Source organism: Cygnus olor, chromosome 1, assembly GCF_009769625.2.
Source record: "Cygnus olor isolate bCygOlo1 chromosome 1, bCygOlo1.pri.v2, whole genome shotgun sequence".
NCBI lineage: Eukaryota > Metazoa > Chordata > Aves > Anseriformes > Anatidae > Cygnus > Cygnus olor.
The window spans coordinates 10,206,501-10,224,398 of NC_049169.1; the positions used below are offsets into that span (position 1 = coordinate 10,206,501).

The 17,898-nt window shown below is 33.7% G+C and overlaps 1 protein-coding gene across 6 annotated transcripts in view; it reads left to right on the forward strand.

The window, feature by feature from the left end:
* Positions 1 to 17,898, forward strand: part of PCLO (piccolo presynaptic cytomatrix protein) — a 372,356-nt gene that overhangs the window by 317,456 nt on the left and 37,002 nt on the right. For all 6 annotated transcript variants that reach the window (XM_040548286.1, XM_040548292.1, XM_040548308.1 and 3 more), the window contains 2 exons: positions 2,255 to 2,396; positions 5,965 to 6,032. In XM_040548286.1, coding sequence (XP_040404220.1) covers positions 2,255 to 2,396; positions 5,965 to 6,032 — 210 coding nt within the window. The remainder of the gene's footprint in view (positions 1 to 2,254; positions 2,397 to 5,964; positions 6,033 to 17,898) is intronic.

Consider the following 17,898-nt stretch of genomic DNA (forward strand, 5'->3'; position numbering starts at 1 on the left):
AGTCAATAAAAATAAGAGACCAGATGTGAACCACCCTTGCAGCCACATATGTTATGGTTGAGATGTATGCCATACTAAGTAAATTCATGCTTAAGGGAAGGAATAGACACACTTTTATTGTGCTAACACCATGCTGCCTTTGGTTCCATGGGTTTTGCAGTTCTGTGTCTATATGGATTGTCCTCACCTATGAGGTATTTGCCATACCATGACTAAAACAAACAAACAAACAAACCGAAATCAACAACAAAAACAGCAAAACAAAAATAACCTCAAAACCCCTAACAGCAAATATCAGAAGTCATACGGGTCACTCAACCATCACGAGAACTGAGGTGATGGATTAGTTTGGGGCAGACATGAAAGAGCCTCAATACAGGTTGTTGAGTATATGGAAGCTAATAGTAATGAACTATAAAGGAGAGCTTGACCTCTCTTTTCCCAAATCTCTTTTACCCAACATTTTCCATCAGCAGTTTCCTGACGTGACACACCACACACCGTATTCATAGGAATTTGCTTACAGCACCACAGACTGAAAATGATGGAGTAACTGCTGCTCACAGCTGGCTGAGCAGGACACTCTGCAGTGCTCTAGCTGTCTGTGCTGAGAAAAAAAAAAAAAAAAAAAAAAGAAAAAAAGAAAAAAAAAGTAGCTTTTTCTCCAGATGAGATACTGAGAGTATCTGCTAATAACACTGATTTTACAGTTTATTAATCTGTATTAACATCCAAGAAGAGAGCCTTTGATCAATGTACAAAGTTAAGAAATTGAGCTAAAGAATAATTTTGTCTCCAAATAATTTAGATTGACAGATTTTGGTGGTTGTAGGCATTATTGAAACAGATGAGGTTAATAGAGTTTAAAGAAAAAAAAAATGTGACAGCTCAGTTTTGCAGTGAAGAATCACTTTGCAGAGTAAGAGTTCTATCTTAACTGACAGTTCAGCCCAAGGACTGATGGCGTGAGGAATGCTTCATTCCTCTCTTCTAGTGTCAATTATTAATCTGTTTTTGCATTACATTTGAGGAGTCACAGTCAGCTTCCTGGTCCCACATTAGGTAGCACGCAGCAATCTTCACCAAAAATATTATTCATCTAGTAAAACATAGAAATAATCTTGGTTGCCAGCTTAAAGAAAGACACCACTGGGGCTCTGGCTCTTATTTGAAGTAATTTCCATTTAGATACCTGCTAAATTTTTTGTTTAAAGAAGGGTCTCTTTTAACTGTTTGCATTAGAATTTCACAGTTCACCAAAGTAACACAAAACTTCACTAAGGCTTCACACAATAATAACTTTACAGGAAAGTATTTTATATTCAGTATATATGCTGAGCCAGTTGGAATCGATGAAACAACAATTGTTGATGTAGTTGATGAAAAAAAGTAAAATTTCCAAAAAATTCAATTAATATTTCTCAGTTACACCAGTCAATATGAGAATAGCTATTCCTTTATCAATTATTATGTGTAATGTCACTGTGTCCTTTTTTTATGTGTGTGTATATTTCTCAACTTGCCAAAGGGTGAATACTAGAAAACTTGTTCATGTAGTACAACAACATCCAAAGCACAAAATAATGCATCTGACAAAAATGGCACATACAGATATACATTTTCTACACTAATCTTTAGCAAGATTGGGACAGCTCCCATTAAAATATCTGCATTAAAATTTCAGGTATACAGTAAGAGACATCCAGATAGGTAGGAGCAGTTGAGAAATACAATGCAGTTGCAGTGTTATGTCTGAAGGGGGGTGGAGTTCTTTACAGAGCTTCTGTGACTATAGATGGTGTACTTGTATTTGCTTTCAGCTTTCTCACCTCAAGTCATCAAATGCAATTAATATTTCATGAAGAATATGTGGAAGGCCCACTGGGACTCTCATTTTTACAGGGTTAACCTATGAAATGTTTCGGATGAATTGTTGTTTTTCTGTAGCTTTAATCAAAAGAAAAAAAAAGTGTTAATCAACTAACCTATTCTTCTTTTCCTTCAGGACATTGATTTGAACTATTAATGTGACTGAAGAAAAAAATTACAGTGATATACTGTTTGGTTTAGAACACCTTGTTCTATGTGAAAATAAACATCATCTGCAAAAGATGATCTCATAACGCTGGAATGTAAAGTAAAAAATGAAAGCCTTTGCAGCATCTCATTTTGTTATATTCCATTTTTTTCTTAATGTGGATGGCACTGTTATCTTACAAGGTTTTTGGTAACCAATTGTTCTTACCCTGTACAGCAAGGTCTACTAACCACCGACCTGCAGAAAGTTCTGTCTCCACTGGCTCATCAGCCAGTAGTTTTGGCAGTGGATACAGCATGGATAGTGAAGGCAGCAGCAGTGCCACAGGAGAGAATAATCTGTTTCCCATCCCAAGAATGTAAGGCTTTTCCTTTAATATACTGAATCCTCTGTCCTTTGAGAATTTATCTTTTTCTTTGAGAATTTATCTTGAGAATCCACTTTCACTTGTCAGTCATCTTCTTATGTAGTTTCCTCTGCAGACGAGTTATGCATTAGAATAGCAGTTAACTAGGTAATATTTCTCAGAGCTCATACCTTCCTTTTGCTTTGTTGAACATTGAATTGTTATTAACCAACCAAATCTCTACCTAAATCTCATAAATTTATTGTTGTCACACAGGAGAGTTTGCCTTTGATGCAAGTGTGTAGACATGAGCTTGCGTTATGTTTTAAAAGTGCAGTTTTCCTAGGCTAGAGAATGCTTAATTTAAATTTTCAGACTGACCTCCTTCTTGAAGTACGTGTTAGTTGTGCAAACTAAATTCAGATACTGGATCCAACTGAACTTTTCCCAAGTTTTTAAGAGTTTGAGCAGAATTTCTCAAAAGGTCTTGGTTGGAAATTTGAGTTCAAGATTTTTATTTTTTTTTTCCCTGAGGTGCCTGTAGTATCAAGCTATTATCGGTATAGTGATCCTATAAAATGATTAAATAGTAAACTACTAAGTTTTACCAGGATTTTCTTCCCCTTAACTATGGCATTATAAATGTTCATTTTGCAATTTCATTTATAGTCTTTTACAGGAAAAAAATAATGTCTCTTGATCAGCTTAATGTTTGTAGCCTCAATTTTTATAGCTTGACTGTTCTCAAAATATTAGTCAGTAGTAATGCATTGTACTGAATAATGTAGTGTAGTTCTTTCAGCATCTGCAATAGTTGTTCCATGTTTTTCTCCAGGACACAAGCTGTTGCTTTTCCTTTGCAGCCTAGACATATTAGTTAAAGCTGCAATAAAGAGCATGTTTTAAACTTTCTAAAAAAGGCTTGAATTAAAAAAAAAAAAAAAAAGACTCCAAGACTCCATTCATTCTCTAGAACAGTGATGTTTCTAAGTATTCAGTATTCACAAAAATAAAGAACAGAGATATTTCTTTATAACTTGCTAAAGGCTAAAGAGGAAAATAGCCTCCAGTCTAGGTTTTCTTTCTCATCTTCAGAATCTAGGAGGACAATGTGAGCTGAGGCTGTGGGGTACCAATTGCTTAATCTTTACTGAACTTTTCACTCATGTTATTTTAGCTTAAAATGACTTATACTTCTCAGTGGAAAAAAGAGATTATTTTTAATTGGAATTGTCTATCTCAAAAGAAAATTATTTTGCAGCCATCTCTAATGAGAAAAGCAAAGATGCATAAAGTCCTTGTGTACAGAAACACAAGACGCAGCAGAGCTCAACAGTTTTTAGTTCATTTATACAAAATTGAAATCCAAATAGTATTGCTTACTCTGTATTTTTTAGCAATATGACTATCTACAGCTACTTAGTAGCTGGCTGACAGATTCACTTGTTTATAAAGCCTGAAGTCAGCTGCACTTCTACTGAAAAAAAAAAAAGTCTCCACAGCTTTCAGCTTTTCCCTTACAGTATTTGTTCCCTTGACTTTTTTTAAATTAAATAAAATATATCCAGCCTTCTTATTTCCTGCTCCATGAACTAGACAATATTTTTTTATTATCATATTTTTAAGGTAAATTGTTTGTATGCTGATATTGGACAGAGCCACTAAAAGTTAAACAGCACGTAGACAGCAAATGCTTACTTTTTGTTATTTACACGACAATATAATGAAAATGAATGACAAAATTACTGTTTAACATCTGAGACCTTTGGGATTATCTTTGGGGAGAACGTTTTAAAACAGATAACTGTTTCTATTTTGAAGTCTGGATAAAAATAATGGTATATCTGAATATATGCTTGACTGAAATTCTAGTCAGCATTATGTTCACGCTGATTTGATAATGACTTCAGGGACTCTGACCCTGTACACTAATATAGCATAACCATAAGACCACAGATCACAATTTGAATGAAAAGCGTTAAGTAAGCTAAACAATTTTAAGTGTCTTGGTATATAAAAATACTTTTGTTGGTAAGCTCTCTATTTAGATTAAGTTTCTGATCTATCAATAGAAAAAGAGTTGGAGGCTGCAATTTAGTCTCTACTTTAGTCTGAATGTTTTTAGTCATAAAAACATTTAGTCATGAAGTAAAATAAAAGAATTAATGACACCATGGAAATTGTTTGAAGAGGTAGCTTATTAGAATACTTGCCTATATTAAATATTGCTTTAACTATCAAGGGAAATTAATCATTTAATACAGCTAAATAAATTTTGTAGTCTATTTAGGAAGGAATTTGTAAAAAAAAAAATCCTTTTTCTAAGTGTTATATCCCTGAAAATTATTTATATTCCCACCTATGATAAAAACTATGCCACTGTCCTGTGTAACCATCTATACCAGTAAAATGTCTGTAAAATGATATTAATTTACAATGCAAAGGTGAAAATCAGCTGAACAATGTGTGAAGAATCTAGCCCTAGGGACTAATAATTCTTGTATCACACTTGTAATATGCTTTGTAAAATATTACCTCACAGAAGAAGAATAACTTTTAATTAAAACTCAGTTTGAAATCACTTTATAAACAGACATTATGTTCATTTTCTGTTCATTGTGAACACTCTGTTGCTGCCGTGAAATGTAAAGCTGGTTCACTGGTAGCAAAGAATTACTGGCCCTTTAACCCCAGAGGAATAACATGTATATGAAGTTAATTGCTTATATTCTCTATCACAGCATTTCAGAGTCTTACAGGAGAAAGACAAGTAGGAACATAAACATCTCAAAAGTTTTTGAGGGTAGTTATAGTCATGCATGTATATTCACACATGCATGCATGGATGTACATGCATATACAAGCATGTGGAAAGAATTTTAAAAATGTAAAGTCTTTCATCTTATCTAACACTCACTGCCAGAAAATAGACATCCAGATTTTCATCCAGGTTCTTTCTAAATCCAATGGAGAAAGATAGAGGCTGCAATAGCATGCTTTATTCCACTCACCTTATTTTAAGATTAATGTAGGTTTCAGAACTTGTCTCTTATGCTAAACCTAAACTGTAATGTAAAAGTAATCATTAAAATAAGATAATGACCACAAACATACACTACCTGAAGTAATGATATTGTAGCCCAAATAGCAACTCAGTGACTCCTTATATATTTTACCATTCACCATAACAGGATGAAGTGAGGAGAGGTGAGGAGAGGAGTTTTACTGACTGCTTGCACAAACCTGAGCTGCTGTGAGGCAGTTTGCAAACAACCCCTGATGGCCACATTCTTTAGGATCACAGAGGCTTAGCAAAAAAATAATAATAATAAAAAAAAAAAAATCTGAAGTGATCTTTCCAAATATCAATAATAGCAATAGAAAAAAGTTTGTCCACTTTATTTTCTTGAAATTATGTATACATATATATATTTACAGTTTGATTATTTATTTATTTATTTATTTAATACCTGTTTGTCTTCTCATGCTGAGCCAAGCGTCATTGGTTTAGATGCATCATTTCCTTAGATCTCATCTCTTCATGGTCTCATTGACAACTATGACCACGTTTTTTTAACAGAGGGAAGATGAGCCAGAATGGACAAGAACCAGTAAAGCAGTCGGGAGTGGGATTAACCGATGCAGAAGGTAAAAAGAAATACAAACAACACTACAGTGGTATCCCGTTCTATTTATAGAACTGATATGATGATTTCTCTTACTTGTTATGTTATGAAAGATTAGCTTATGTTCTCTCTGTATGGTCCTGACTTTCATTTACTCTGAGGGCCCTTTACAAATAGCACCAATGTAATGAGTCTTCAGTTCAAATGAAAACCTTGTCTTACCTGTTTATTTAAAGTAATTAAATAGTTAGATTGCAATGAATAATATCTGTCTTTCAATGTTCATTGCTTTTCATAGTATTGGAATAAAAAATATGAAGTATGGAGCTGACTCAGTACCCATTCAATCAGTAGAAAACATCCAGTGTCTGTCAGGCTCTATTTTTATAACATTTCAGAATATTTACTTTATGAAGCAATTATTTATTTTGGTGACTATATAAAACATTAAATAAAAATGTTAGCTGAACATCAAGCTTGACTACTGCACTTAGACTGTGATGAAACTCTTACCTGATTGGGAAATCCTGAGTTATTTTTTTTTTGGTATGAACGTGGTGTTGCTGAAGAAGGAGCCATTGTAATATTGGAGCTGGAAAGAGCCTGACAGGATGGCTGTTACAGTTTCATGAGCAATTCATGTATAATAATGGACAACTGCATGACGCTTCAGAGACAGTGTTTTGTATTAAAGGATATGTTAGGAAAATTCCATTTCCCTTTGTGTAGACGGTATATTCTTTCAAGTATATATTTCTGTTGACCTCAAATATAAAACTTAATTATCATGAACTTCATGTTATTATTGACAAAATATTTTTATCATTTTAATGCATTTCAGCACTGCTTTTGGTTTTTAATTAATTCATAAATTGAAATTCATATATACAATTGAAGTTAACTTCATGTTAAGTTCAGCCTTAAAAAATCAATATTTATCAGGTTTCTGCAATCTGTATACATGGGGTAACAATTGCTTTTGCTATATTTGAGGTAAAAATCATCTAATGTTGCACAGATTTGAAGAAATTAAACTAGAATTTGAAGGCAGAACAGTAAACACTCTTTTTCAAAGCAAGAGTCCTGAACTGTGTATATGCGTTTTACTAAATCTTTAAATACATGTTACTCATCACGCAAAAATCCAAATTCAGATGTTTATCGGATTTCAATTTGTTCAAGGGTATTTCTAAATATTTTAAAAATTAACTACTTTTAAAAAAGAGAAGTGGTGGGATGAAAATGGGAAATCAGGAATTTTCCATTTTTACTTTGTGATGGTATGTTTTATACAGAATGATAACTGTAAACAAATAGCTTTTCATCATTTTGTTCTTCATGAATTGCCCCCTAGTTAATGTTTTGGAACATAAACTTCAGTACATAGAAATACAAAATGTTTTAATGTAATGTTTGTATCTCACACACACATGCATACACATTAAAAACAAAACAAAACAAAACAAAACAAAACAAAACAAAACACCCTTTTCAAACTTTCAAAGAGACGCGTATGCAGCATTTGGTCACTAAAAGTGCTTTTCCAGCCAAGGGCATATTTCTGCTCATCTTCAAAATCTGCAGGTAGCTCAAGAGATGAAATTCTCTAATTTTCACTTATGATGGAACTCAATTCTCCTAACCTGAAAACTCTAAGAGCTGCAATTACAAGTCTGAAAAAGACGAGTGGTCCTCACTAAGCATTTTTTCTCCCATTTGAGAGAAGCTGGACTGGCCAACCAAGTTTTTAGTGTCTGACTTCTAGCTGACTATATTGGTACTGATCAATTTCAAATGATAAAATAAACTTAAGGCCAGAAAACCTTTCAAGAACATTTCAGTTTCGGCATGTAAATATAATTATCTTGCAGGGATGTAGTTCAGAATTCAGAGGAACTCAAGATTAACCAAAATTATTTCAATATTATAGAACTATTGTAGTATTATTTTCATAAATGAAAAAAAAAAAAAAAGGTGAATGAAAATCTTAAAGTCTTAAAGATCATATTATATCTTTTCTGTAGTATGCTTTTCTATGTTATGGACCAGAGGAGCCCTGCAATTAACTGAAAGTAAATAGTCATTCCCATTTTTTATTAAGTAGTGGCTCTCATAGTTTACACTTGTATTCTCATTTGCAAATAAAGATTGTGTTATACTTTAAAACTTTTAACTATAGTACTATTTTTACATTTTCAAATACTCTTAATGGATGAATTCTGTGAAAAGTAGCCTGTGGATACTTTTAAAACTGTGTAGAATATATTTAATTGCTTCAACATACAGGTGTACTGCTACTTGAAATACTTTAGTCGCCCAGGCCATTCACACAGGCCTGGCAAATATGGCAGGGGACTTAGACAAGATCTTTATGACAGGTAGCAGCAGGCAAAGCAAGGTAGGAGTCTCAAATGGCGATGAAAACTGTTTTTTAGGCTGTTGAATCAGGACTGTGGCAACAGGGTTCAGATTCATCTCACTGGGTACGACACAAAAATGTACATCAGTGGAATCATCAGGGAAAAAAATGCTCCTTTTGTAATTGTTTACCCACTTGAGAAATGTGCTAATATTCTGTTGGGAATGTTTTTGTGCTATTAAGATGTACCAGTTAAGTTATAAGTAAATATTGGAAAACGGTATTATTTACTTTGCTGAAACAACCAAATGGTTGATATAAATAACTGTGAGTATTGCTATGACAACCTTTGTTTCTCTGAACATATCACTTTGTCATTTTCTGTATTTTCATACTAGTTAATAATATAAAATAATTCAGAGTTTTGTTCTTGGGCACTGTGTTACATTTATTTTTATGATATGCGCTGTTGCATGCTATCTTAGACTTGCAGTTCTGCCCTGAGCAGAAAAAAAAATTAATTTTCTTAAACTTCAGTAAATCTTATGATATATATTGTGATCTTCGTTGAGTTAATGCAAACCAATTTCTCTATTCATTTCAAAAAGTGCAATATCTTTTGTTTAAAGATCAGTTATGACATGTTTCTGGAATATTACAGACAATACAGACAAATTAATGATCGTGTTACATGTAAGGATTAAAACTAACAATTAAAAGCACATGATTAATATGTTGATTCAGTCGTAGATCATGATTGGTTTATCTTCCCTATGTAACTGCTAAGCCAATAAATCACAGACGGTATTTTCCACCTAGCAACTACTTATCCAATTAAGAAATATATGGGGAAAATTATTTTCTTGTATTTCAAAATGGTAAATATACAAGGTAATCCCAGCTGCCATTATTTACAGTAGAAAAGAGCTATATAGATATAACTAGCATTTTAACTGAAATAGTTTGTTATAAGTAAATTTTGGGTCTTAGTTTGAAGATGCTATATACATGTAATATATCATTAGCATTACAGACACTGAGGTCCATCTGAAGCAAATGATCTTTTAGGAAAGATGAAAAATATTTTAGGAAACATCATTAAGCATGACCTGGCTTCACTTGTTCAGTATTCTTTGGAGTGAATGAATACTCGCAAAGCCTCTGTTATATTCTGTGCTTGGCCTCGTTTACAGACTTTCGGTCAGCAAATTGTAAATATTATATGGGAACTGAGTGACTCCCCACCCACTTCCTCCAATATAGTGATTTATTTATTTATTTATTTATTTATTACTATGTTTCTTTGGGTTTCCATCCAGTCCATGTCCTGAATACCAAACACTTCTCTACGCAGTTCCACCATGGCCCAGCAGCTCACTTTCTGAGCTTTCCGCTAGTCCTTTGAGCATCTACAATGTACTAAAATGAAGTCCCATAAGCAGGAAGCTCTCTCAATGTATAAGTGAGTGAAACTGATCAGAAATGTCTAGAATGTTCTTATAAAACTTTTGTAGACATATTTCCAGACCTGAGCAGGAGGAATAGATTTATATTGTTTCAAAGTCTGACAATGAGCTTACTGAAATTTTGCAAAATAATAGAGTAGTGATATGCACCCATTATTTACATAAACATTCATAAACTTTTCCAGAATTTTGATTTTTGCATGTTATGCATTTGCCTGAGTTAGAGATGGGGGAAAAAAAAAAAAAAAAAAAAAAGAGAGATGAAATAGCATCCAAACCTTAAAAGAGGTGCAGGATGTCACTCTAATAACATTTGGGAGGGAAGGTGCATGACACCTGGAAGTAAGTGACTGGCAATCATTTGACCCATAAATTTTTCTTTCTATCTTCTGGAGTAGTCCTGGTGAAATTCCCATTCACCATGCCTGCCTGGAATAGATATAGCAGATGGAGAAAATGATCTTGGCAAGCTGTATCTTCCTTTCTCTTGAAGGGATACCCAGGAGTAATATGTGGATTAGCTGTTGAGTAAAACAAGGCATGAAACAAACTGACAGTACAGGCACAGCCAAGCATTGCTGCTTTCTTCAAAGTAATTAAAACTCAGAAAAATGTATAGGTTCATTCTCCTTTTACTTGTGGTTTAGTCAGGCTAAAGTAACTGTAATTGAGCAAAAGTACTCACTGGGTTATTACTGAGAAAGGGCAAGGGCTTTAGATGTTGCCTAAATCTACTTGCCACATCACCACAATTTAAAAATTTAGCATTCTATTTTTGTTGTTGTTTATTTTTAACTCCAATGGTTGAACTAACAGAACCATAATATTAGGCCTTCTGAAGACATTCAGAGACGAATGGTCTTTATTCCAGACCTTCAACCAGATAGATACAAGTGAGAGGGGAAAAGAAGGCAGATGAAGCAAAGGCTAATCACAATACAGTTACTGAGATCTGCAAATTCTTTCCTATTCACAAATCTCTACTTTGATGTTTTAGTTGCCTAGGCTGAAAATATGTATTTTATTGCAGATGAGAAACTTGAAGCTATCTGTATTATTTCACAGAAAAAGAGGACTGTGAAATCAGATTAAAATACGATACTTAATATTTATGAAGCAGGTTATAATTAGGACTGGACATCTTGCTGGATTAAAATCAAGGAGTTTTTTCCTGTCTTTGTATAACTAATGGTGACTTTGAATAAGAACTGAGCTTGGGAAAAAAGTAGGAGAAGGATTGGGTTAAACATAGAAATTATGTAACTTTGTGATCATCTAAAACTTTCTTTCATAATCAAGTATAATTTCTATCTTTGTATCTATTAGAAGGTAACTTCTGTGAAACATAACACCATCTTTCTTTTTAACTTTTCTTAAATATACAAAAAAAATAAAATTATATATTGTACAACTTCTCATTTCTAGGTTTATGTCAGGAAGTGAATAAATAGATGAATGGCAGTAGTCTCCAATTAATTTACAAATCATACATTGCATTTATTTTTCTTAAATTTAAATTAACTTTTTTTTTTTTTTAAAGAAAATTCATATCCTCTACCACATAATCCCTGACTCGCAAAACACTAGAAGTATAATTATCAGCAGTAAATGAGCAAGACAGAACCAGTTTCTTTCACAACAGCAGAAAATTTAACTTGTTTTGCAGTAGTTCCATGTTTCTGTACCAAGGCTCTATCAAGTTCTTTTCAAGGTCATTTTAAACTACTATCTCAAAACTACAAACAGAACCATCTATTGTGTTCTTGCACAAATGGGATATGCTGTCTTTGCTTTTGCTGTCTTCCCAATAACTCATCAGTGTTGAACCTTTAGCGCTACCACATACTAAAATATAAGAGAACCTGAAAAAATAGGCTGGACTTTCAAGTATATTTCTTGAATCAATAAAATCTTGTAATCCCTGAGTACTTGACTGTTGACTTGATTGTAATGGATATTGAGCCATGAATTTAAAGAGAAAATCAGTCAATATAAAGTGTTACCAACATTGACCTGAGCATTGTCTGAATTATATATATATTTTTGTTTGTTTCTGAGTTCATGTCTAGTAGTATATAGAAAAAGAAATTGCTGAACACTCTCAATATCTTTCTTAAAGACAGATACAAGCTTGGTTATCTCTTTTCTAAACTACATTTTTTAGCAATAATAAGCCCCGTGTTTATAGGTTTATTGCACCATTCTGACTTACACGTAGGGAAGGTCATTGTTTCTAAAATAAAATATTTCTGACTCTGAATAAAAGAATTAAAATGTGATCCTTGACCAGGAATAGATCTAAATGAAAGAATAACTCATTTACAAGTTCCTCTACTATCTTTATAAATAAAAAGGCTACAGTTCAACCTCTCATTTTTTAAACTGTCTTTAACATAAAATCACAACCTTGCTTTCTGCCATTGTCTTCTAGCAAAGGGCTACTCCCTAGTACTCTTGACAGCATAAGATTAATCAGTGCCACCAAAATTTAAAGCAGAACATAGCAGCAAAGGTGATTTCTCGCATGAATAACTGCTTCAATACAAAGTAGGAAAAAAAAAGGGGGGGGGGGGGGGAGGAGGATAAGTGAATATAAAATAAATAATGCAGCTGCACTTGCAGCTAGTCTGTCACATGCTGATTCCCTCATACTGCACCACCTTTATTTTGGGGAATTATAATTTGTATTTCAAAAATTGAAAAGTGGGATATTCTTTCTGTCATAAGGGATCCTCAAGCCATGAATGAGGCTTGAATACACTGACAGTATTCTTTCTCCTTCTCTTTCTATTTTAAGCTATCTGTAACATTTTATATATGCTTCCCCAAACTAGGAATAACCATACTACTAATACCTAAATACCTAATTAATAAGAAAAAATCTTTCAAGATAAACAACAGCAGTATCATAAACCTAAGAATGATAAGCTTCCTCCCAAAACTCTGGGAAACATTTTTTTCATCTATCCTTGATTGGCCCAGTACTCTAATTTGCCCACCTGGCTCTCCAGTAATAATTGGAGCAATTAGTTCTGCCTTCCTGAGGTATTTGCCAGTATAACCCAGCTGGTTTTCCTGAAAAGAAGCAGAAAGAATTTAAATTAAAAAAAAAAAAAAAGTGACTTCGGCCAGAGATAAAAACATAGGGGGAAATAGGACTAGATAATCTTATATATTACTGCATCCACATCACAAACACTGCTTTATATAATTACAAACCACCCTGTTGCTAAATTATTACTATAAAGTGTCATTAAAAGAGAAGTAAATAATCCAGGGAGTGTTTTTGTGAATAACTAGTGGCTGGTCAAGCTGTTTGGGCAACTCTTGTATGAACTGGGGCTGGCTGGATATTAGCTATTAAATCCTTTGGCAAGAAATTTTAAGTAGCTTGATATTTTTAAGCTTTCATTTAAAATGTTTGCTTTTTCCCTGAGATCTGTAAAAAAATTACTAAATATTAAGAAAAAAAAAAACCTTAAAGCAAATGAATTTCAACTTTAAACCCAAATAACACCCTTTGATATGGTGCTTCAATAATTATCTGGAAAGATATTTTTCTTGCTTAATGTTCTTAATCACTTTTATTGGCTTTGTTTTTAAATGCTTCTTCACTAACACATCACTGTTTGGGACTATCCGGAGGATTTTTCTGGTGACTCCTTGGAGGTGTGGTGGGTTTAGAGGGTTTGGGCTTGAGAATAGTAGTGTTAGGAATTCTATCAAAAATTTGACACAACAACATGGTGTTATTCATTAGCATTTTTGGAGAAATTATTTAAGCTACGTCTTTGGAAAAAAAAAAAAAATGGTTGTGAAGGCAACCTGATTGTATAGCTACTGACGCATTTTCTACAAATACAAGTTAATAAAGGTGACCTTCAGCACCAAGAAGCAAATAGGAGTATTTCTCCACCATCCCATCCTTACCCCCAAAATGGAGTAAATTTGAAGATGCTGAAATGCATGGATTCTGATATAAGACTGAAGAAGGGCTCCTTCACCTAGTGAGTAATTTAAAACATCTTTTAAATAGAGTCAATTTTCATGATCAGTGCTCATTTAGAATCAGAGAGAAAAAAAATAGGTTGAGACATTAATATGAGAGAAGGTGTATTGTTAAATATTAATTCCTCTTTGAAATGAAAATAGCAGATACTAAGTAGAATTTTAAAATATAATTTTCCTGGATATTTTTGGTGGTCTCCTTCATGATTAGGACCCCAAATTTTGTTAATACTTTAGGAAAAAAAATAAGTGAAATAAATCTGTTTTAAGAGCAAGGGCATTCAGTGCTCAGCTATGTACAAGCTATTATGTAATAGTGGCAAGACTGGGGTTGGATGGACCTCAGAAGATATCCCATTTTTCAAAACACAATATTATTCCTAAAAAACTTTGCTAACCTGCCTCAAAAACCTTAGTGGTGATAAAGGCTTTCATTTCTTTGGACAGTATGTTCTAGAGTTTAACTATCCTTGACACTAAAATGTTTATCCTAACTTCTAGCCTAATCTTTCTTGCTGAAATTAAAGAGACAAAGCAGAGTCCAAAATTCAAGCTCTTCCGCTCACAAACAGCACATTTTAACAAGCACTCCCTATGCACAGATTTTTCTCAGCTTGCCTAACAGTGATACCACAGTTGCTCCTATTGGACATTTCTGTAATAGAGCACCACTTTTGTATTTATCTGAAATTGGGGGGCAGGGGCAAGTGCAATAACCTGCTTCTATAATTAACAATTCTTTTTAAGTCCTTATTATAAGTAAGTCATGTAAAAATAGCTAGTATTGCATTACATGGTTTAGAAGATTATTCTTTATTTCTTTCATTAAATAATTTATAACTTGCTTAGAAATTGAATTATTATGCTGGGGATTCACAAAGGGCTTTCCCCCACACACACACCTGTTCTTGTAGTATAAATCCTTTTTTAGGCTGATATTCAAACAGTTATCTTGGAATGCTGTTTAAATACAGATGGTCTAGAGCATTTCCAGATGGGATCACATGTCAGGCTAAAATTAAACTTTTGCTGATATTTATGTTAGCATCTGAGAAAGCTTAGAATTATTGGACTGTAAGTTCTATTTCAAGACAGAAGTTTTTTGAAAATCGATGTGTTATAATGAATATTAATTTTACCTGTGATGAAATTGCCTAGATTTTTCTGACTCTTGTGGTCGGGAGTCTTCTTTCATATATACAAATAGAACACTGTGCTTTGTCCCCAGTTTAACTACAGATGAATATGCTTACCATAATGATCCATGTTCATTATTTCATCCTATGATAGTAGGTTTAGAGACTTGCAGTTTTCATGAAATGTGTTACCCATTCCTTTTTCTGGAAAAGTTTCCAAGTGTGTATTTCTACTAAAGAAATCCTAATAGTTTGTCCTTGTATTGGTGTTTGTAGTTCCTTTAAGCTATTGTATGGGCATTCTTCCCTATTTTGTGATATTTCTTCTTATACCACTAGGAGGGAATCAAACGAACAGAAGACTGAGACAAATATAGTGGCAGAAAGTGATGTGCTATACGTTTAGAGCAGGTTGTAATTTGTGTTTGTATGTCTACAAGGATTCGGGGGCTTAAACATAGGTGTATCCTACTGTTTTAAATACCCTAAAGTATTTTGTGGCCAAGTCCAGCTGCTGCTCCAGAAAGTCATGGTCATCCTGCAGATTCTGCACCACATCTGCCATTCCTAAGCAGACACTTCAGTTTCACTAGAACTTCTTATATGGTCCCAGATCCTTACATGTATAGGCATAAACCTGATTTTCTCCCACAGCCTAGGCACTATTCAGGATCCCCTTCAGAGTCAATGGAGAAGGATTGGCAGTCCAGGTAGCTATCTGTTAAGAATCAAAAGATTATCATGAAAATTCGTGTTTTTAAATTTGCAAAATTATTTTAGATAGATGAAATCAGATGAGATTACTTTAAGCCTTGGTCTACCAGATGGTTCCCAGGTTTGCATGTGTCTTGATGCCATCCACTGCAAAGGTCTTTCTCTGCAGAAACACCTTTGGCATGTTTTCATTTTGTTATACTTTTTAAAGTTTTCTTTATATTTTTGGGTGCTGCTTTGGCTTTGCACTCTGAGTGATTGTGCTCTGATAATAACATAACATGACTGAATTTCCATGCCTTGAAAACACGTTTCTGTAGATCTCCTGGGTGAAACACCAGATATATACATCTGCCATCACATTTCACGTTTCACACTGCTAAAATGCCTAGAAGTTCACATTGTTTCCAGAAGTCTGGTAACATATTGACTATGTTAATTAGTCAGTTTGTGTGATTTACTAGAAAAAGACCCATATGTAACTTCTGTCAATGCATGCTGAGGATGATATGGATACTTTCTGTTTTCTCCTGCTGCTCACCTCATACCTATAGCATTTATTCACCAGCTTTCTGATCTCCTTGGCTGTGTCTGGCTGAGTGTCTAACTTTTTAGCAACATATTCTTATCCATAAGATATTCTGTTATATTCATGAAAGATGATGAATTCTCCGTGATTTTAATGCAATTATTCATTTTCCCCTTTCTGCCCTCCCCCGAACTATACCTTACTGATTAACCTAATCATCTTCAGGGTTTCTTTTTTCTTGGCAGGTAAAAGAGAGAAGGGAGCCTGGCCTCCTTGTCTCTGGGCTTTTGAGAGAGTGATGCAGACCCTTTAACTCTTTGTCTCTACATTGATCTCAAGTCTATTTTTTAGGTTTTGTACATATTTTATAACATACAAAGACTGACTTTATACAGAGACACTATTTCTCATGTTTGAAAAAGTGAAGGCTACACAATATCCAGACTCAGTATCTTTTTTCACACAGTGCTTTCTCTTCAAACACTCCCACAAAGCTAAATTATCCAAGTTCCTGCAGATTTATGCCACAGATTGTTAAAATTCAGAGACTATATAGTGTACCAATGGTTTTTAAATCCATGACATTTGTACATGAAAGCTGGAATTTCCAAAGTAAAGAATCTGAGTAGCGTTAAAAAGAAAACGAACAAGATTTTTTTTTCTGTTTATGAATATTTTATGCACACAGCTTTCATATCAAAGGATGTGGGAAACAGAGCATAGGATCCCCTCTTCATCACTCCTTATTAACAACACCTTACTTAGCTGTTGTTCTACTGAGTAAAGAGGCTACTCTAGATTTATAAAACTATACAAGTATAGTGAGACTTGAAGAGTCTTGGCTTGCCAAATGTGGTGGAACAAGAAACTCAAACACACATATTCCCATCCCCTTTCTGATATCAACTGCATACATGGAGATATTTTTAAAGCATAGAAAAAAAAAGAAATTTCTCTGATTTCTGCTATAATTCTGGGCAGAAAATTCTTACTTAGGGATTCTATGATTATAAATTAAGTAAAAAGTATTCAGATCTTTTTGGATGCATTTTATGAATTTATCTACATGGTTATTCTTACCTGAATGATCCCAGTTTTCATACTCAAGGTCAATGCCAACAAATTTCTCACATCAGATTTTTTTCAAACTATTATGAGTTTTGATGAAGTGTTTAAATTTCAAATAAATAATACAAACCTAAGAAGGGATACATAGAAATGACATCCTTCTTCCATGGTTTCTCAATGCACCATTTGACTGAATAACCTGATCTCTACAATGTAATTTCTGATTACAAAATGAAGATTCCAATATACTCTCAACTGTCTGAAATACTTTGAGAATACTGGCTGGGGAGTCTTGTGTAAACACCTTTTCTGATGATTCCAAGTTACCTTAGATTTTTAGCTAAAGAACCTCCAGATTTTATGCATCATGTTGACAGGAAAATGGAGGTAGTAAACAAAGAAAATGCTCTTATCTGGCAGCTGTAAGTAATGTATCCTGTGTATATCCAGCCTTCCATCCTTCCTTCTGAATTGCTATTTTTGCCATCTCAAAATGAATTTTTGAAATGACATTCAACTCATTGCAATACAGCTGAAACATGTATCACATAAATGCTTTTGGCCTCTACCCAAAAGGGGATTAGGAGGAGAGACTTATGATGGTCAGT